At 40.5% G+C, this 23,181-nt stretch overlaps 1 protein-coding gene across 1 annotated transcript; it reads right to left on the bottom strand.

Annotated features, from left to right (window-relative positions):
* Window positions 1–16,562: 16,562 nt before the first annotated feature.
* On the bottom strand, window positions 16,563–19,692 carry LOC123137703 (uncharacterized). The gene is made up of 5 exons (XM_044557538.1): window positions 19,308–19,692; window positions 17,998–18,075; window positions 17,826–17,910; window positions 17,506–17,594; window positions 16,563–17,058 (listed from the first exon to the last, which is right to left on the bottom strand). The coding sequence occupies exons 1-5, from the start codon at window positions 19,617–19,619 to the stop codon at window positions 16,921–16,923; spliced, it is 702 nt and encodes a 233-aa protein (XP_044413473.1). The 5' UTR covers window positions 19,620–19,692; the 3' UTR covers window positions 16,563–16,920.
* Between the last annotated feature and the right edge of the window lie 3,489 nt (window positions 19,693–23,181).

Genomic DNA, 23,181 nt, shown 5'->3' with positions numbered 1-23,181 from the left:
GGGCGTGAGTTGCGAAACTATTCCACAGTTTTTCAAATGTACACCAAACTCGTAACTCAAATATTCTCCTCCACGATCAGATCGTAGAAACTTTATTTTCTTGTTACGATGATTTTCAACTTCACTCTGAAATTCTTTGAACTTTTCAAATGTTTCAGACTTATGCTTCATTAAGTAGATATATCCATATCTGCTCAAATCATCTGTGAAGGTGAGAAAATAACGATATCCGCCACGAGCCTCAATATTCATCGGACCACATACATCGGTATGTATGATTTCCAACAAATCTGTTGCTCTCTCCATAGTACCGGAGAACGGTGTTTTAGTCATCTTGCCCATGAGGCACGGTTCGCAAGTACCAAGTGATTCATAATCAAGTGGTTCCAAAAGTCCATTAGTATGGAGTTTCTTCATGCGTTTTACACCGATATGACCTAAACGACAGTGCCACAAATAAGTTGCACTTTCATTATCAACTCTGTATCTTTTGGTTTCAACATTATGAATATGTGTATTACTACTATCGAGATTTAGTAAGAATAGACCACTCTTCAAGGGTGCATGACCATAAAAGATATTACTCATATAAATAGAACAACCATTATTCTCTGATTTAAATGAATAACCGTCTCGCATTAAACAAGATCCAGATATAATGTTCATGCTCAACGCTGGCACCAAATAACAATTATTTAGGTCTAATATTAATCCCGAAGGTAGATGTAGAGGTAGCGTGCCGACCGCGATCACATCGACTTTGGAACCGTTTCCCACGCGCATCGTCACCTCGTCCTTTGCCAGTGCCCGCTTATTCTGTAGTCCCTGTTTCGAGTTGCAAATATTAGCAACAGAACCAGTATCAAATACCCAGGTGCTACTGCGAGCATTGGTAAGGTACACATCAATAACATGTATATCACATATACCTTTGTTCACCTTGCCATCCTTCTTATCCGCCAAATACTTGGGGCAGTTCCGCTTCCAGTGACCAGTCTGCTTGCAGTAGAAGCACTCAGTTTCAGGCTTAGGTCTAGACTTGGGTTTCTTCTCTTGAGCAGCAACTTGCTTGCCGTTCTTTTTGAAGTTCCCCTTTTTCTTCCCTTTGCCCTTTTTCTTGAAACTAGTGGTCTTGTTAACCATCAACACTTGATGCTCCTTCTTGATTTCTACCTCCGCAGCTTTTAGCATTGCGAAGAGCTCGGGAATAGTCTTGTTCATCCCTTGCATATTATAGTTCATCACGAAGCTCTTGTAGCTTGGTGGCAGTGATTGGAGAATTCTGTCAATGACGCAATCATCTGGAAGATTAACTCCCAATTGAATCAAGTGATTATTATACCCAGACATTTTGAGTATATGCTCACTGACAGAACTGTTCTCTTCCATCTTGCAGCTATAGAACTTATTGGAGACTTCATATCTCTCAATCCGGGCATTTGCTTGAAATATTAACTTCAACTCCTGGAACATCTCATATGCTCCATGACGTTCAAAACGTCGTTGAAGTCCCGATTCTAAGCCGTAAAGCATGGCACACTGAACTATCGAGTAGTCATCAGCTTTGCTCTGCCAGACGTTCATAACATCTGGCGTTGCTCCAGCAGCAGGCCTGGCACCCAGCGGTGCTTCCAGGACGTAATTCTTCTGTGCAGCAATGAGGATAATCCTCAAGTTACGGACCCAGTCCGTGTAATTGCTACCATCATCTTTCAACTTTGCTTTCTCAAGGAACGCATTAAAATTTAACGGAACAACAGCACGAGCCATCTATCTACAATCAACATAAACAAGCAAGATACTATCAGGGACTAAGTTCATGATAAATTTTAAGTTCAATTAATCATATTATTAAAGAACTCCCACTTAGATAGACATCCCTCTAATCCTCTAAGTGATCACGTGATCCAAATCAACTAAACCATGTCCGATCATCACGTGAGATGGAGTAGTTTCATCGGTGAACATCATTATGTTGATCATATCTACTATATGATTCACGCTCGACCTTTCGGTCTCCGTGTTCCGAGGCCATATCTGCATATGCTAGGCTCGTCAAGTTTAACCTGAGTATTCTGCGTGCGCAACTGTTTTGCACCCGTTGTATTTGAACGTAGAGCCTATCACACCCGATCATCACGTGGTGTCTCAGCACGAAGAACTTTTGCAACGGTGCATACTCAGGGAGAACACTTCTTGATAATTTAGTGAGAGATCATCTTATAATGCTACCGTCAATCAAAGCAAGATAAGATGCATAAAAAGATAAACATCACATGCAATCAATATAAGTGATATGATATGGCCATCATTATCTTGTGCTTGTGATCTCCATCTCCGAAGCACCGTCATGATCACCATCGTCACCGGCGCGACACCTTGATCTCCATCGTAGCATCGTTGTCGTCTCGCCAATCTTATGCTTCCACGACTATCACTACCGTTTAGTAATAAAGTAAAGCATTACATCGCGATTGCATTGCATACAATAAAGCGACAACCATATGGCTCCTGCCAGTTGCCGATAACTTGGTTACAAAACATGATCATCTCATACAATAAAATTCAGCATCATGCCTTGACCATATCACATCACAACATGCCCTGCAAAAACAAGTTAGACGTCCTCTACTTTGTTGTTGCATGTTTTACGTGGCTGCTACGGGCTTAAGTAAGAACCAATCTCACCTACGCATCAAAACCACAACGATAGTTTGTCAAATAGACTCCGTTTTAACCTTCGCAAGGACCGGGCGTAGCCATACTTGGTTCAACTAAAGTTGGAGAGGCAGTCGCCCGCAAGCCATCTCTGTGCAAAGCACGTCGAGGGAACCGGTCTCGCGTAAGCGTACGCGTAAGGTTGGTCCGGGTCGTCTCGTCCAACAATACCGCTGAACCAAAATATGACATGCTGGTAGGCAGTATGACTTGTATCGTCCACAACTCACTTGTGTTCTACTCGTGCATATAACATCAACATCATTAACCTAGGCTCGGATGCCACTGTTGGGTTTCGTAGTAATTTCAAAAAATTTCCTACGCGCACACAGGATCATGTGATGCATAGCAACGAGAGGAGAGTGTTGTCTACGTACCCAACGCAGACCGACTGCGGAAGCAATGACACGACGTAGAGGAAGTAGTCGTACGTCTTCACGATCCAACCGATCAAGCACCGAAACTACGGCACCTCCGAGTTCGAGCACACGTTCAGCTCGATGACGATCCCCGGACTCCGATCCAGCAAAGTGTCGGGGAAGAGTTTCGTCAGCACGACGGCGTGGTGACGATCTTGATGAACTACAGCAGCAGGGCTTCGCCTAAACTCCGCTACAGTATTATCGAGGAATATGGTGGCAGGGGGCACCGCACACGGCTAAGGAATCGATCACGTGGATCAACTTGTGTCAACTTGTGTGTTTAGAGGTGCCCCTGCCTCCGTATATAAAGGAGGAGAGGAGGGGAGGCTGGCCGGCCAAAGAGGGAGGCGCAGGAGAGTCCTACTCCCTCTGGGAGTAGGATTCCTCCCCCCAATCCTAGTCCAACTAGGATTCCTCGGAGGGGAAGGGAGAGAGGGGGGCCGGCCACCTTCTCCTAGTCCTAATAGGACTAGGGGAGGGGAAAGAGGCGCAGCCACCTTGGGCTGCCCCTTTCTCCTTTCCACTAAGGCCCATGATGGCCCATATGGCTCCCGGGGGGTTCCGGTAACCTCCCGGTAACCCGGTAAAATCCCGATTTCACCCGGAACACTTCCGATGTCCAAACATAGGCTTCCAATATATCAATCTTTACGTCTCGACCATTTCGAGACTCCTCGTCATGTCCGTGATCACATCCGGGACTCCGAACAACCTTCGGTACATCAAAATGCATAAACTCATAATATAACTGTCATCGTAACCTTAAGCGTGCGGACCCTACGGGTTCGAGAACAATGTAGACATGACCGAGACATGTCTCTGGTCAATAACCAATAGCGGGACCTGGATGCCCATATTGGCTCCTACATATTCTACGAAGATCTTTATCGGTCAGACCGCATAACAACATACGTTGTTCCCTTTGTCATCGGTATGTTACTTGCCCGAGATTCGATCGTCGGTATCCAATACCTAGTTCAATCTCGTTAACGGCAAGTCTCTTTACTCGTTCCGTAATACATCATCTCACAACTAACATATTAGTTGTAATGCTTGCAAGGCTTATGTGATGTGTATTACCGAGAGGGCCCAGAGATACCTCTCCGACAATCGGAGTGACAAATCCTAATCTCGAAATACGCCAACCCAACATCGACCATTGGAGACACCTGTAGTACTCCTTTATAATCACCCATTTACGTTGTGACGTTTGGTAGTACCCAAAGTGTTCCTCCGGTAAACGGGAGTTGCATAATCTCATAGTCGTAGGAACATGTATAAGTCATGAAGAAAGCAATAGCAACATACTAAACGATCAGGTGCTAAGCTAATGGAATGGGTCATGTCAATCAGATCATTCTACTAATGATGTGACCTCGTTAATCAAATAACAACTCATTGTTCATGGTTAGGAAACATAACCATCTTTGATTAACGAGCTAGTCAAGTAGAGGCATACTAGTGACACTCTGTTTGTCTATGTATTCACACATGTATTATGTTTTCGGAAAATACAATTCTAGCATGAATAATAAACATTTATCATGATTATAAGGAAATAAATAATAACTTTATTATTGCCTCTAGGGCATATTTCCTTCACCCCCACCCTCGTGACCGCCTCTATTACTTCTTGGAGTAGGGTCCAAGTCTCCTGGATCACGTTCGGTGAGAAAATCACGTTCCCGAAGGTTTCATTCCGTTTGGACTCCGTTTGATATTCCATTTCTTCGAAACACTGAAATAGGCAAAAAAACAGCAATGCTGGGCTGGGCCTCCGGTTAATAGGTTAGTCCCAAAAATAATATAAAAGTGGAAAATAAAGCCCAATATAGTCCAAAACAGTAGATAAAGTAGCATGGAGCAATCAAAAATTATAGATACGTTGGAGACGTATCAGGCATCCCCAAGCTTAATTCTTGCTCGTCCTCGAGTAGGTAATTGATAAAAAAGAATTTTTGATGTGGAGTGATACTTTGGCATAATTTCAATGTAAATCTTCTTAATTGTGGCATGAATATTCAGATCCGAAAGATTCAAGACAAAGGTTCATATTGACATAAAAGTAATAATACTTCAAGTATACTAATCAAAGCAATCATGTCTTCTCAAAATAGCATGGCTAAAGAAAGTTATCCCTACAAAATCATATAGTATGGCTGTTGCTCTATCTTCATCACACAAAGTATTTAATCATGCACAACCCCGATGACAAGCCAAGCAATTGTTTAATACTTTACTAATCTCAAACTCTTTCAACTTTCACGCAATACATGAGCGTGAGCCATGGACATAGCACTATAGGTGGAATAGAATGGTGGTTGTGGAGAAGACAAAAAGGAGAAGATAGTCTCACATCAACTAGGCGTATCAACGGGCTATGGAGATGCCCATCAATAGATATCAATGTGAGTGAGTAGGGATTGCCATGCAACGGATGCACTAGAGCTATAAGTATATGAAAGCTCAACAAAAGAAACTAAGTGGGTGTGCATCCAACTTGCTTGCTCACGAAGACCTAGGGCACTTTTGAGGAAGCCCATCATTGGAATATACAAGCCAAGTTCTTATAATGAAAAATCCCACTAGTATATGAAAGTGACAACATATGAGACTCTCTATCATGAAGATCATGGTGCTACTTTGAAGCACAAGTGTGGTAAAAGGATAGTAGCATTGTCCCTTCTCTCTTTTTCTCTCATTTTTTATTTTTATTATTTGGGCCTTTTCTCTTTTTTTATGGCCTCTTTTTTTTATTTTTTTCGTCCGGAGTCTCATCCCGACTTATGGGGGAATCATAGTCTCCATCATTCTTTCCTCACTGGGACAATGCTCTAATGATGATGATCATCACACTTTTATTTTTTTTACAACTCAACAATTACAACTCGATACTTAGAACAAAATATGACTCTATATGAATGCCTCCGGCGGTGTACCGGGATATGCAATGAATCAAGAGCGACATGTATGAAAATTATGAAGGTGGCCTTGCCACAAATACAATGTCAACTACATGTTCATGCAAAAAGCAATATGACAATGATGGAGTGTGTCATAATAAACGGAACGGTGGAAAGTTGCATGGCAATATATCTCGGAATGGCTATAGAAATGCCATAATAGGTAGGTATGGTGGCTGTTTTGAGGAAGGTATACGGTGGGTGTATGATACCGGCGAAAAGTGCGCGGTATTAGAAAGGCTAGCAAAGGCGGAAAGGTGAGAGTGCGTATAATCCATGGACTCAACATTAATCAAAAGAACTCATGCACTTGTTGCAAAAATTTAGAAGTCATCAAAAACTAAAGCACTATGCGCATGCTCCTAGGGGGATAGATTGGTAGGAAAAGACCATCGCTCGTCCCCGACCGCCACTCATAAGGAAGACAAACAATAAATAAAATTGTGCTCCAACTTCATCACAAAGCGGTTCACCATACGTGCATGCTACGGGAATCACAAACTTCAACACAAGCATTCTTTAAATTCATAATCACCCAACTAGCATCCTTTGATATTATCACCTCCATATCTCAAAACAATTATCAAGCATCAAACTTATCTTAGTATTCAACGCACTCAAAAGAAAGTTTCACATATCTTGAATACCAAGTATATTATCATTAAGCAAATTACCATGCTATTAACGACTCTCAAAATAATCTAAGTGAAGCATGAGAGATCAATAGTTTCTTTAAAACAAATCCACCACCATGCACTAAAAGATCTAAGTGAAGTACAAGAGCAAAAATTATCACGCTCAAAATATATAAGTGAAGCACTAGAGCAAAACTATCAAGCTCAAAAGATATAAGTGAAGCACATAGAGTATTCTAGCAAATTCCAAATCATGTATGGCTCTCTCAAAAGGTGTGTACGGCAAGGATGATTGTGGTAAACTAACAAGCAAAGACGCAAATAATACAAGACGCTCCAAGCAAAACACATATCATGTGGTGAATAAAAATATAGCTCCAAGTAAATTACCGATGGAAGTGGACGAAAGAGGGGGTGCCTTCCGGGGCATCCCCAAGCTTTGACTTTTTGGTGTCCTTGGATTATCTTGGGGGTTCCATGGGCATCCCCAAGCTTAGGCTCTTGCCACTCCTTGTTCCATAATCCATCAAAAGAATTCACCCAAAACTTGAAAACTTCACAACACAAAACTCAATAGAAATCTCGTGAGCTCCGTTAGAGAAAGAAAACAAAAGACTACTTCAAGGTACTGTAATGAACTCATTATTTATTTATATTGGTGTTAAACCTACTGTATTTCAACTTCTCCATGGATTATAAACTATTTTACTAGCCATAGATTCATCAAAATAAGCAAACAACACACGCAAAACAGAATCTGTCAGAAACAGAACAGTCTGTAGCAATCTGTAACTAATGCAAACTTAGGGAACTCTAAAAATTCTACCAAAATAGGAAGTACTGGAAAATTTGTCTAATGATCAGCAGAAAAAAGAATCAATGCAAAATCACGTTTCTGTGATTTATTGAATATTTTATCGTGAGCGCAAAGTTTCTGTTTTTTAGCAGAATCAAATCAACTATCATCGTAGGTTATCCTATAGGTTCTACTTGGCACAAACACTAATTAAAACAAAAAACCACATCCAAACAGAGGCTAGATGGATTATTTATTCTTAAACAGAAGCAAAAACAAAAAACAAAAAATAAAATTGGGTTGCCTCCCAACAAGCGCTATCTTTTAACGCCCCTAGCTAGGCATAAAAGCAAGGATAGATTTAGGTTTTGCCATCTTTGGTAGGCAATCCATAAGTGTCTCTCATGATAGATTCGTATGGTATTTTTATTTTCTTTCTAGGGAAGTGTTCCATGCCCTTTTTTAAGGGAAATTGGAATCTAATATTCCCTTCCTTCATATCAATAATCGCACCAATCGTTCTAAGGAAAGGTCTACCAAGAATAATAGAACATGAAGGATTGCAATCTATATCAAGAACAATAAAATCCATGGGCACATAATTCCTATTTGCAACAATAAGAACATCATTAATTCTTCCCATAGGCTTTTTAATAGTGGAATCCGCAAGATGCAAGTTTGGAGAGCAATCATCAAAGTCACGGAAATCTAGTAAATCACATAAAGTTTTGGGAATAGTAGAGACACTAGCACCCAAATCACACAAAGCATGAAACTCATAATATTTAATTTTAATTTTAATAGTAGGTTCCCACTCATCATAGAGTTTTCTAGGGATAGAAACTTTCAACTCAAGTTTTTCTTCATAAGATTGCATCAAGGCATCAACAATGTGTTCGGTAAAGGCCTTATTTTGACTATAAGCATGAGGAGAATCTAGCACGGATTGCAACAAGGAAATACAACCAATCAAAGAACAATTTTCATAATTAAATTCCTTGAGATCCAAAATAGTGGGTTTGGCAACATCTAGGTTTTTATTTCTTTCAATCCCACTTTCATCAATTTCATCATCAAGATCTAGAAACTCTGAATTCTTAGAACGCCTTCTAGGTAAGGGAAGATCATATTCAGTTTCATCAAGATTCATATTACAAAACAAAGATTTAATGGGGGACACATCAATAACTTTTAGATCTTCATCTTGATTTTCATAGGAATTGGAAGAACACGCTTTAATAAAGGCATCTTTGGAAGCACGCATCCTAGCGGTTCTTTCCTTGCACTCATCAATGGAAATTCTCATAGATTTGAGAGACTCATTGATATCATGCTTAGGAGGAATAGATATAAGCTTTAAAGAATCAATTTCAAGAGAAATTCTATCAATGTTCCTAGCCAAATCATCAAGTTTAAGCAATTTCTCTTCAAGCAAAGCATTGAAATTATTTTGTGAATTCATAAACTCTTTAACACTACTCTCAAATTCAGAGGGTATCTTATTAAAAATTCCATAAGAGTTGTTGTAGGAATTTCCATAATTATTAGAAGGATTACTAGGATAAGGCCTAGGATTAAAATTCCCTCTATACGCGTTATTTCCAAAACTATTCCTACCAACAAAATTCACATCAATAGATTCATTATTATTCTCAATCAAAGTGGACAAAGGCATATCATTGGGATCAAGAGAAGTATTTTTAGTAGCAAGCATCTTCATAAGTTCATCCATCTTTTCACTCAAAACATTGATTTCTTCTATAGCATGCACTTTTTTACTAGAAGATCTTTCGGTGTGCCATTGAGAATAATTTGCCATAATATTATCAAGCAATTTTGTAGCATCTCCTAACGTAATTTCCATAAATGTGCCTCCCGCGGCCGAATCTAAAAGATTTCTAGAAGCAAAATTCAATCCGGCATAAAATTTTTGTATGATCATCCATAAGTTCAAACCATGAGTAGGGCAATTGCGAAGCATCAATTTCATTCTTTCCCAAGATTGGGCAACATGCTCATGATCAAGTTGTTTAAAATTCATAATATCGTTCCTAAGAGTGATGATCTTAGCAGGAGGAAAATACTTAGAGATAAAAGCATCTTTGCACTTGTTCCAAGAATCAATACTATTTTTAGGCAAAGATGAAAACCAAACTTTAGCACGATCTCTAAGTGAAAATGGAAATAACTTCAATTTGACAATATTGTTATTCGTATCTTTCTTCTTTTGCATATCACACAAATCAACAAAATTGTTTAGATGAGTAGCGGCATCTTCACTAGGAAGGCCGGCGAATTGATCTTTCATAACAAGATTCAGCAAAGCGGTATTGATTTCACAAGACTCATCATTATTAAGAGGAGCAATTGGAGTACTAAGGAAATCATTATTATTGGTATTCGAGAAGTCACACAATTTGGTATTATCTTGCGCCATGGCAACAAGTAATCCAACACACAAGCAAACAGAAAGGCAATGGAAAAAGGCAAAAGGGAAAGAGAGGAGGAGATTGGGAAAGATAGGGCGAATAAAACGGCAAGGATGAAGTGGGGGAGAGGAAAACGAGAGGCAAATAATGTAATGCGAGAGATAGGGATTTGTGATGGGTACTTGGTATGGTTGACTTGCTTGCGTGAGCCTCCCCGGCAACGGCGCCAGAAATTCTTCTTGCTACCTCTTGAGTAGTGCGTTGGATTTCCTCGAAGAGGAGAGGGTGATGCAGCAAAGTAGCGTAAGTATTTCCCTCAGTTTTTGAGAACCAAGGTATCAATCTAGTAGGAGACCACTCACAAGTCCCTCGTACCTACACAAAACGATAGCTACTCGCAACCAACGCGATTAGGGGTTGTCAATCCCTTCATGGTCACTTACGAGGGTGAGATCTAATAGAGATGATAAATAATATTTTTGGTATTTTTGATATAGAGATGCAAAGTGAAAAGTAAAAAAGCAAAGTAAAAACAAAGCAAATAATAAAGTGATGGAGATTGATATGATGAGAATAGACCCAGGGGCCATAGGTTTCACTAGTGGCTTCTCTCAAGAGCATAAGTATTCTACGGTGGGTGAACAAATTACTGTTGAGCAATTGGCAGAATTGAGCATAATTATGAGTATATCTAGGTATGATCATGTATATAGGCATCACGTCCGAGACAAGTAGATCGAAATGATTCTGCATCTACTACTATTACTCCACTCATCGACCGCTATCCAGCATGCATCTAGAGTATTAAGTTAAAAATGGAGTAACGCCTTAAGCAAGATGACATGATGTAGAGGGATAAATTCATGCAATATGATAAAAACCCCATCTTGTTATCCTCAATTGCAACAATACAATACGTGCCTTGCAACCCTTTCTGTCATTGGATAAGGACACCGCAAGATCGAACCCAAAGCTAAGCACTTCTCCCATTGCAAGAACTACCGATCTAGTTGGCCAAACCAAACGGATAATTCGAAGAGACTTGCAAAGATAACTCAATCATACATAAAAGAATTCAGAGAAGATTCAAATATTATTCATAGATAAGCTGGATCATAAACCCACAATTCATCGGTCTCAACAAACACACCGCAAAAAGAAGATTACATCGAATAGATCTCCACAAGAGAGGGGAGAACATTGTATTGAGATCCAAAAAGAGAGAAGAAGCCATCTAGATACTAGCTATGGACCCGAAGGTCTGAAGTAAACTACTCACACTTCATCGGAGAGGCTGTGGTGTTGATGTAGAAGCCCTCTGTGGTAGATGCCCCCTCCGCCGTAGCTCCGGAATAGGCCCCAAGATGGGATCTCGTGGATACAGAAAGTTGCGGCGGTAGAATTAGGTTTTTGGCTCCGTATTTGATCTGTCGGGGGTACGTAGGTATATATAGGAGGAAGGAGTACGTCGGTGGAGCAACAGGTGGCCCACGAGGTAGGGGGCGCACCCTAGGGGGCGCGCCCCCCACCCTCTTGACCGCCTCTGTTACTTCTTGGAGTAGGGTCCAAGTCTCCTGGATCATGTTCGGTGAGAAAATCACGTTCCCGAAGGTTTCATTCCGTTTGGACTCCGTTTGATATTCCGTTTCTTCGAAACACTGAAATAGACAAAAAACAACAATTCTGGGCTGGGCCTCCGGTTAATAGGTTAGTCCCATAAATAATATAAAAGTGGAAAATAAAGCCTAATATAGTCCAAAACAGTAGATAAAGTAGCATGGAGCAATCAAAAATTATAGATACGTTGGAGACGTATCAATAGACACCCGCTAGCCACCTTATGCAACTAGTGCATGTCAGTCGGTGGAATCTGTCTCACGTAAGCGTACGTGTAAGGTTGGTCCGGGCCGCTTCATCGCACGATGCCGCCGAAACAAGATAAGACTAGTAGTGGCAAGTAAATTGACAAAATCTACGCCCACAACAAAATTATGTTCTACTCGTGCATAGAAACTATGCATAGACCTGGCTCTGATACCATTGTTGGGGAACGTTGCAGAAAATAAAAAAATTCTACGCTTCACCAAGATCAATCTATGAAGTCATCTAGCAACGAGATAGGGGAGTGCATCTACATACCCTTGTAGATCATGAGCAGAAGCGTTCAAGAGAACGGGGTTGAGGGAGTCGTACTCGTCGTGATCCAAATCACTGAAGATCCTAGTGCCGAACGGACGACACCTCCACGTTCAACACACGTACGGTTGGGGAAGACGTCTCCTCCTTCTTGATCCAGCAAGGGGGAAGGAGAGGTTGGTGGAGATCCAGCAGCACGACGGCGTGGTGGTGGAAGTAGCAGTGATCTCAGCAGGGCTTCGCCAAGCTCAGCGAGAGGCAGAGATGGTATGGGGGAGAGGGAGGCACTAGGGATTAGGGTGCGCAGCCCTCCCTCCCTCCTATTTATATAGGGGCCCTAGGGGGGGTGCGGCCCCCTAGAGATCCAATCTCAAGGGGGGGGCAAGGGGGGGGGACTTGCCCCCCAAGTCAGGTGGGGCGCCCCACACCCCTAGGGTTTCCAACCCTAGGCGCAGGGGGAGGTCCAAGGGGGGCGCATCAGCCCATCAGGGGCTGGTTCCCTTCCCACTTCAGCCCATGTGGCCCTCCGGGATAGGTGGCCCCACCCGATGGACCCCCGGGACCCTTCCGGTGGTCCCGGTACAATACCGGTGACCCCCGAAACTTTCCTGGTGGCCGAAATTGGACTTCCTATATACAATTCTTCACCTCCGGACCATTCCGGAACTCCTCGTGACGTCCGGGATCTCATCCGGGACTCCAAAAAACTTTTGGGTTACCGCATACTAATATCTCTACAACCCTAGCGTCACCGAACCTTAAGTGTGTAGACCCTACAGGTTCGGGAATCACGCAGACATGACCGAGACAGTTCTCCGGCCAATAACCAACAGCGGGATCTAGATACCCATGTTAGCTCCCACATGTTCCACGATGATCTCATCGAATGAACCACGATGTCGAGGATTCAAGTAATCCCGTATACAATTCCCTTTGTCAATCGGTACATTACTTGCCCGAGATTCGATCGTCGGTATCCCAATACCTCGTTCAATCTCGTTACCGGCAAGTCACTTTACTCGTACCGTAATGCATGATCCCGTGACCAACCACTTGGTCACATTGAGCTCATTATGATGATGCATTACCGAGTGAGCCCAGAGATACCTCTCCGTCATACGGAGTGACAAATCCCAGTCTCGATCCATGTCAACCCAACAGATACTTTCGGGGATACCTGTAGTATACCTTTATAGTCACCCAGTTATGTTGTGACGTTTGGTACACCCAAAGCACTCCTACGATATCCGGGAGTTACACGATCTCATGGTCTAAGGAAATGATACTTGTCATTGGAAAAGCTCTAGCAAACGAACTACAAGATCTTGTGCTATGCTTAGGATTGGGTCTTGTCCATCACATCATTCTCCTAATGATGTGATCCTGTTATCAGTGACATCCAATGTCCATAGACAGGAAACCATGACTATCTGTTGATCAACGAGCTAGTCAACTAGAGGCTCACTAGGGACATGTTGTGGTCTATGTATTCACACATGTATTACGATTTCTGGATAACATAATTATAGCATGAATAATAGACAATTATCATGAACAAGGAAATATAATAATAATAATTTTGTTATTTCCTCTAGGGCATATTTCCAATATGAAGGATGTGGAACGTGCCTTTGGTGTTCTGCAATATCAATGGGGCATCGTTCGGTATCCTGCTAGAACTTGGACCATCAAGAAGTTGTGGGAGGTGATGACTGCTTGTGTGATCATGCACAATATGATCATAGAGGATGAGCATCCGGAACGTATCTATGACCAAGGGTTTCAGTTTCAGGGTGACAATGTTGTGCCTGAGCATGGAAGAGCGACATCGTTTGCATAATTCACCTAATTTCATCATCAAATGCGTGATTGCGAAACTCACATTTAGCTGCAAAATGATTTGGTTGAGCACATATGCGCTCATGTTGGGAACCAATACATGTATATTTTTTATATGTATTTGAGAAAATTTAATTTTTATTCCGCTTGTGAACTATGATATATTCATTTGGCTTGTAAATTATGATATATTTGTTTGGTTGTGAAACTATAAAAGATTTGTATTTTGTTTAGATTTGTGAGCTAGAGCCAAATTTTCATAAGTTTGAAAAAAACACGACAGGCCGGCCGCGAGGACGAAAATTCTTTCGCGTGTTGGATGCACGACTGACCCAAACGCAAAAGGGGGCGCACGACGAATAGGTGGCCGACCCAAATGGACAAAATACGCGTCTGTTTGCATCGGCGCGTTGAAGTTGCTCTAACATTAAGCGTCTTCTTATTTTTGAAATGACTTGATAAATTAAATATTAGCCTCGAGAGAGAAGATTCCACTACTAAAAAGAGTATTCACATAAATGGCATTTCCCTACTTATTTAAACATTCTCCCGTAATGAATGAAAATGACAAAATCTTCTATCATGTTTTAAAAAACATTACCCTGCTTATTTTGTACTACATCTTTGACAAAACTGGCTCACGAGCCTTCTTCTTCCTCGGACATCCATGTCTTCCATGGTCAGCGAGCACTGGTCTCCCCCCCCCCCCCCCCACCCCTTGTCGGTTCCGACCTGTTCCTCTCCCTTGCTACTTTACCACCATACTAACTATTGTTGCCTAGAGAGGCATGATCAATACTAACAAAATTAAAGAGGCGGAACTTAGTGGATGCAATGGAAGTCTCTTGTCCCATCTTCTCTCCCTCAACCTTGATTTCAGTTTACATGCTCAATTATTGGTGTGATATTTATCGAAGAGGTAGGTTTTCCACCCAATCACCTCTAGCGCACCACATCATCAGCGAGGTAGGGAGGGTTCATGCTAGGCCCTTGGGTGCTTACAAACAGGCATGCACGACCCTTGGGTGGGTTGAGGGGGAGGGGAGGCAACCGCCTTGAGTTCCCCGAAACCAAGGCCTCCGTACAAAGTTCATGCTAGGTTTATCATGGATCACAAGGTATTGAAGGTCAATACCTTATGATCCATACTAAACGAAACAAGTCCTAAATACGCATACAAGTTGACTAGCTCTGAATATACATACACACATTGATCACCTGCATGCAGTACATAGCTGGCGCAATTGCTTGCTACATTTTACTAGAATCGGCACATCGCTTGTTTGCACCCCCTCCCCTTCCCGTGTATGTGTTATGTACAATCGAGCCTGCCCCGAAGTTGTAGCGCATGCGGGAGCAGTCATGTACAAGAGGTGGACAAGTCGCGCCGGTAGTCACAAGTACACCCCTGATCAACCAATGCTCTTGGATTAATCAACATCGCTATCTTGTGTGATCTTGATCAATCATCTCTCAAAAGTAACCTATGTTAGTTCTTCTTGATGTGCCGTGCATGGCCTTGTCTCATTTTTTTTTCATTGCTCAAGTATCAGGGTCGGTTAGCCGAAGAAGCCCTATCACTGCACGTGGCCAAGTCCACCGTCCACCTAGACAATGCAATTCAAGGGAAGGTATGTCTTTACCTATATGTAGCATATGCCCTATGCGAATTTACCACTACAATTTTTTTTACGGAGAATTTGCCACTATGATTGATAAAGTCATAAAGAGTTACAAATGATTATCACCTACTTCATTGTTGGAACATGGCAATTGATAATGGATTGATTGGCATTGTTTAGGAATATATACTACTATTGTGCTTTTTCATCTTTGAGCCCAAAGTGGTAATCGGTTATACATTTGTACACACTAGTATAATGCACACAAGGATTGGTAATTTCTTCAAAAGTAATATGAGCATATCAAGAAAGTCATACGAGTTGCCAATAGTGGTTGTGGGGGAACACAAGAAGTAAGCTATTCTTGATGAGGACCAGTTTTCATTATGAACATTTTTTTACAGTTTTCATCTAGATGTGTAATAAGTATTGCATATCCAAGTCATATATCATTGATCTTACATGAAGATTCGTGTGGGTATTTTTCTTTTTCTTTTTTACTTTTATATTTGATTGAGTCACTTAAATGTGCAATAACTAGGGCACATCTGCTCTAGATAGACCCTTTTTTTTTAATCAAAAAAATCTAGTACAATCTTGATAACAAAGCAAAGGACATTGGTGGAGAAGACGCTTATAACAGAAGAAAAATATTGCATTTCCTTTAAAGGACAATTCAAGACATTTTTGCGTCATGTATCCATCAAGGGGTCCAGGTTCGGCCTGATCATCACCTACTTCTGACGAGGTCATTCATGTGGTGAAACAACAGACGCTAGATTTTTTTTTTTCAAAACAGAGGTATAAGATTTGGCTCATCAATTAAAACAAGGGGAGAATAAAATTTAGAGTTCTACACAACATTCACATACACGGCATATGACAATTACTCACACAAAATTATATGCCCTAGTCTTTTCGCGCCTGCACTGACCCAAAGCTTGGCCTCCTCGAAGATTATGTTAAGAAGGATCAGTGATGGTGCGGTAGTACAACAAGACAGAAACAAACTTCGGATTTGTGGCCAGACTTCTTTTCTTCTTTTGAGAGTACACACTTCACACTGGTTTTCAACTCTCAGGCCCAAACTACAAAGGGCTTAGTAATAGTATAAGCCCACTTGCCGCAATTATATCGACCTTCCCAAGAATGTCATCAATTTTACCAACAATCGGCAGTAAATAATGTAACAAAATGCGAGAAGCGCAACTGGAAGGGAAACGCCTGCTCCAAAAAAGACAGACATCCTAACCCCAGATCCAAGCAAAAGCCTAGTGTACCTCCCTGGCAGTGCGTTGATCAAGGCCACATAGAACCACATGGATCTGAAGCTTCTGTTAAGTTGTATGGTTATCACTCGTTAACTACACTTCACCACAAATGGGTTGAAAGCATTTAGGAACTCTGAGGTCCGCATCCCGAGCTTGAGGTCAACTTCTCCACCACCTAGCCAGAAGAAATCCTCATCCAACTTGGTGATGGCTTCATCTATGATAACCTGCCGACAAACCCTTTGTATAAGATGCCTTGCAAATTTCAGATTATAATCTTGACATTTGAGAGAAACAAAAAAAATGCAACCAATGGTACAATACAGAATGTCAAAAATTGCTGTCGTTCATTTAGAACATCTATTTGATCAAGAATATACAATAATTTATCAGAAGAACAACTTGATAAGTTGTTTCGGTTCTAGTCACAGTTGAAAGTTGAAACCATATATCTATTGTTTAATATTATCAATTTACTCGTACATAATTTGAAAAGGACTAGGAAACCTCTAGTAGACGGTACATTAGGCATATAATGTCAGATATGATATGCAAAATATGTGATTTATCTCTTATGAAGTTCTGTCGTCCTTCACTTTGAATATAATTACGATAGTATCTTCACCAACATACTTCTTTCAAGAAGCAACATGGTAACAGCAAGATTCCATTACCGGTATGTCTGTTTTCATTCCAATGCATGTCACACCATTGTGCACAAACCCAGTAAGCATGAGTGACTCCTCTTCTGGTGCGAGCCTCACTGCACCAAACAGAAGTATACATTTGAATTTTCTGATACTGCAGCAGTATCTGCAGCTATACCTGAAGATCTTGAAACTGAAGCAGATTGGTATATCCATTTTATATTTTTCTTTAAGATACAGACAATGATGATTCTGAAGAAACATACAAAAATAGATGGTACATACATCTGCCTGCAAAGGAATAGTTTGAGATTGTAGAATTTAAAATACACTGAAAACAATCTTACTGTTAAATCTCTTTTTGGGTATCTGACTCTCGTTTAGGGTATACAGGAAGTTCTTGATGTTTTCAGCATTAAGCCGTGCCATATACTGCAAAAGATATTCAAGTTATCAACATAAATATACTGTACTGAGTATTCAGTTTGAAGATGATACATTGAGATTTTAAAAGGTTACCTGAACAATAACAACATAATATTTAGAATTCTTTGGGTTACTGCAGTCAACTACATCTGCAGCAGCTTTGGTATTCACCTGCGAAAAGTGCACATGATTCAGAGAACATATCCATGGATACCACGCCTTAAACAATGCAATAAAATGAGGAGGGAGAGATACTATTACACAAAATCAATCTACTAACACTTCAGAAGCACAAAAGACAAAATCTGTTGAAAAGAAATCCGAAAAAAAAAGAGAAGGGAGAGATACTATTCACATATTAATCAGCAAACAAATTTTGGCTTCAATTCTCAAATTTGAGCATAAACAAATCGGACCTAGCCTGGAATCCACTGAATCATTAAGACAACAGATTAGCAAATACTTTCTCGACCAATGAGCATTAGTTTTTTTTTCCATGTTTCAAGTAAGCAAGGACAGTAATCAATTATGTGTCAAAATAAAAATAAAATGCTAATTTTGAGTAATTTTGAGTAGCCAAATTGTAAGGACCCATCAAACTATAAATGTCATGGCCAGGTGCCAACTTGCCGTAGCTCATAACAACAGAATCTACTGGCATTAACCTGTGTATAATAATCTACCTCACAGCCATCCATCTCCACGCAAATCAATGACAACACACATTTGTGCTAAAAAAGACCATTCATTCCCTAGTTCTCTACCAAGTCTACCTAGTAACTTCCAACTTATAATGGCATGCCAAAAACTAGTTATCACAAATCTGTATCTTTATTCGTCCACCAACTAGAGACATCTTTTTTTGTTGCATGGAAGCTAATGGCTGTTTATTTCACAATCTTAACATATAATATAAAACCAATATAACTACCTGCAATCCAAACACTAGTTGACACAAATCTTTATCATCAATAAATTAAACTTATTAGTTGCAGCATTATTTGAACTGCATACGATAACTGAAAATAGAGCATTCTTTTCATGAACATGAACAACATTTCTGCCAATATCATGGTACAACCATACAGTGAAAGTACAACCTTTTTCAGAACAAATCACTGAGGATCATAACAGTCTTTTGCTCATGCTGCTAACGAATTACAGACCCTGATATAAGATTAATAGCATTTTCCATCCAATAAACCATACGTATTAGCAATCCTTTAGGCCATTGCCTTTATACATAACAAACAAATAATCCATTACTCTAAATCCACGGATAACACAGACAACCTAATGCCACAATGAAGTAAATACAGTCAATTGCAACAACGTAGCGCAATTGCGCAGGTCAGGTGTTCGACGAAACGCCACATGGGGATATGAAAGGGAAGAGACCGTACCATCACTATGCTCTTGCAAAGCTGGGCGACTGAATCGGCGGCGAGGAGGTCGCGGCGCTCCTCGAGAGGGCGGTCGTAGTAGTCAGCTGGAACACGCCGGAAGGCGAAGTCGTGCACGCCGCGCGCAGCCAGGAGGGCCGAGAGCCGCTCCTCGGTGTCCCCCGCCTCCACCTCCGCTTCGGGGTCGGAGAGAGAGAGGGCCCCGAGACGGTGCTGCTGGGCAGCGAGCTCAAGGTCTTCGACGCGACGTAGGATGCGGAGCTGACGCGCCTCGAGATCGGCCGCGGCGGCGCCCATGGTCGATGTTGCCATGTTGGTGAAGGTTTCTGGACTCCGAGGATGATGACGAGGAGGGCCGAATAAAACTTCCTCGCAGATCAGTGTTTCGTCCCAGCCCAGTTAGAGCTGAATCTTACGCTTGTCCCGAATTCTTAACTACAGGCCGTCTTTCAGGGCCTGTTCGGTTTGTGCCTTATGTATGCCACAACTACGAAAACACTACTTAAGGATTTAAAATCCCCTAAAAAACTTAAGGATTTAAAAAAAGTTTCTCAAAAAAAACTTAAGGATTAAAAACTCAAGAATTCTTAACTTTTATAAATTCTGAATTGTTGTCATTGTTGGATTACTCGAGTCGAGATCTTCGAAACTAGATCCCAAGTTGATAAGTTTTGATGATTTTTTCAAAAGAACCAAAACCACGATTTTTTTCTACTTTTTACCCTTTTCGATAAGCACAAATTTGTGCTTCCACGAGAAGTAAATATGTGCTTATTGTGAAAGTACAAAAAATGCGTCGTGCTTCTCACAAAAAACAAATATGTGCAACTACAAGAAGCAAATTTGTGCTATTCGTGAAAACAAAATCACACGAAAAAGGATTTTCTTTTTATAAAAATCCCCTTCCGTGAGCACAACTGTGCTTCTCACATAAGCAACTGCCTTCGGGAGAAGCAAATTTATGCTTCTAATAAATGCACAAAAAGAAATCGTTAAAAAGTAAATTAATGATTTTTCCTTTTTCGAGAAGCGCTTTTCGTGGAAGCAAATATGTGCCTTGAAAAAAAGGAAATCTGTCTTGCTCCTGGAAGCACGAAAAATCATGCAAAACAAAATTCATTTTTTATAAAACCTAGGGAAAACCAGGCGTAAACCAAAAAGCCGAAAAATCCCATAAAGACCCATGTAAAACCCGAAAACGTGTACAGGAGAATAAAAAGTGTGCAGTGTCGGCACACATAAGTGACCCTTGCGAGGCTCGTACAAGGGGTATTTTGTATTTACTTGCTCTCACGAAAATACTAGTTAAGGGGTCCTCTTTGCAAATGTCACTCCCACCTTCTCATGCGCTGACAATTGACGCATTGCATGTGAAACACTTGTCACAATATGTGAGTTTTCCCTTTTTCCTAGACTTGTTATTCAAAACATTTTATCTCTTGAACTGTGTGTCGAACTGTTTGCACTTTTTTTATTTCTTACCTCGATATTTAAAACTAGTTCCCATGTTAATAGTTCTAAACAAACTTTTTCATGAAAAAAGAACAGAGCCGAAAGCAAGGTTATTCTCCACTTTCTTTTTTGTGGAGACAAATCTATGCCTCCACGAGATGCATATGTGTGCTTCTCATGAAAATAAAAACACTCATGAAAAATATGTGCCCCCACTAGAAATAAACCTGTGCTTCTTGTGGAAGCATAATTTTTTTGTGTAAATTTTTCTTCCTTCCGAGAAGCAAGTTGTGCTTCTCGCAGAAACAAATCTATACCTTCACACACAAAATATGTGATTCTCGTGAAAGCAAAAAACAAAAATCACACAAAAAACAAAAAAAATCATAATTTTCTCCCTTTCCGAGCAGCATAGCTCACATAATTAAATATGTGCTTTCACGAGAAGCAAATTTGTGCTTCTCGTGGAAGCATAAAAAAAATCACGCAAAGAAAATAACAAAAATTTTGCTTTATAAGTCTGCTTCTCGTGGAAGCATAAAAAAAATCACGCAAAGAAAATAACAAAAATTTTGCTTTATAAGTCTGCTTCTCATGGAAGCAAATTTGTGTCTCCCTAAAAAGCATATTTGTGCTTCGCGTGGAAGCAAAAAAAAACATTCACAAAAAAAATTCATGATTTTGCCCCTCCAAAACCTGGGTAAACCGAAAAGCACTAAAACTAGAACAAACACATTAAAACCCCGAAGACGCGTATAGAAAAATAAAAAATAAAATCAAGAGGGAACACACCCAACACACTACACGTGGAGGCGGCTGGATGCACCACTTGGCACACTTTCAGCCCACTTGAAAAAAAGGAAATCTGTCTTGCTCCTGGAAGCACGAAAAATCATGCAAAACAAAATTCATTTTTTATAAAACCTAGGGAAAACCAGGCGTAAACCAAAAAGCCGCAAAATCCCATAAAGACCCATGTAAAACCCGAAAACGTGTACAGGAGAATAAAAAGTGTGCAGTGTCGGCACACATAAGTGACCCTTGCGAGGCTCGTACAAGGGGTATTTTGTATTTACTTGCTCTCACGAAAATACTAGTTAAGGGGTCCTCTTTGCAAATGTCACTCCCACCTTCTCATGCGCTGACAATTGACGCATTGCATGTGAAACACTTGTCACAATATGTGAGTTTTCCCTTTTTCCTAGACTTGTTATTCAAAACATTTTATCTCTTGAACCGTGTGTCGAACTGTTTGCACTTTTTTTATTTCTTACCTCGATATTTAAAACTAGTTCCCATGTTAATAGTTTTAAACAAACTTTTTCATGAAAAAAGAACAGAGCCGAAAGCAAGGTTATTCTCCACTTTCTTTTTTGTGGAGACAAATCTATGCCTCCACGAGATGCATATGTGTGCTTCTCATGAAAATAAAAACACTCATGAAAAATATGTGCCCCCACTAGAAATAAACCTGTGCTTCTCGTGGAAGCATAATTTTTTTGTGTAAATTTTTCTTCCTTCCGAGAAGCAAGTTGTGCTTCTCGCAGAAACAAATCTGTACTTCACACACAAAATCTGTGATTCTCGTGAAAGCAAAAAACAAAAATCACACAAAAACAAAAAAATTCATAATTTTCTCCCTTTCCGAGCAGCATAGCTCACATAATTAAATATGTGCTTTCACGAGAAGCAAATTTGTGCTTCTCGTGAAAGCATAAAAAAAATCACGCAAAGAAAATAACAAAAATTTTGCTTTATAAGTCTGCTTCTCATGGAAGCAAATTTGTGTCTCCCTGAAAAGCATATTTGTGCTTCGCGTGGAAGCAAAAAAAAACATTCACAAAAAAAATTCATGATTTTGCCCCTCCAAAACCTGGGTAAACCGAAAAGCACTAAAACTAGAACAAACACATTAAAACCCCGAAGACGCGTATAGAAAAATAAAAAATAAAATCAAGAGGGAACACACCCAACACACTACACGTGGAGGCGGCTGGATGCACCACTTGGCACACTTTCAGCCCACAAAATTAACCCGTACGAGGCACCTATGCTTTAGTTACATAAACCCTATTCAGTGTCTTTAGTGCCTGTTAGTTCGGTTTGTGCAAACGGGCGCACACCCCTTCCATGCTGGACAAACCCATTTACCTTTTTCTGTTTAACCTGCAAAATACTAAGCGCATGTGTGTTTCGAACCAGCGGCCTCCTCATTTAGTCTTACCTGCAATAGCCAACTAGACAACTCACCTGATGTGATTTGTTATATCCTTTTTCTTCTTTCTTCTTTCATTTTTCCTTTTTTCCTTTTCCCCTTTTTCCCCTTGTTCTTTTATATTTATATTTTTCCTTGTTCCCTTTTTCAAAATGCATGAACTTTTTTAATCAAAACTGATGTCTTTTCGAAATTCTGTGAGAGTTT

Source organism: Triticum aestivum, chromosome 6B (genome assembly GCF_018294505.1).
Source record: "Triticum aestivum cultivar Chinese Spring chromosome 6B, IWGSC CS RefSeq v2.1, whole genome shotgun sequence".
Lineage (NCBI taxonomy): Eukaryota > Viridiplantae > Streptophyta > Magnoliopsida > Poales > Poaceae > Triticum > Triticum aestivum.
This window is presented reverse-complemented; position numbering and strand designations above follow the sequence as displayed.

Bases quoted from the DNA above. Each gene is read 5' to 3' on its own strand.
- LOC123137703 (XM_044557538.1), bottom strand. From the start codon at position 19,619: ATGGCAACATCGACCATGGGCGCCGCCGCGGCCGATCTCGAGGCGCGT. The intron at 18,076-19,307 runs GTACGGTCTCTT...CACTTTTCGCAG, and splicing joins TTTGCAAGAGCATAGTGATG to GTGAATACCAAAGCTGCTGC. The intron at 17,059-17,505 runs GTAATGGAATCT...GTTTGTCGGCAG, and splicing joins GAATGAAAACAGACATACCG to GTTATCATAGATGAAGCCAT.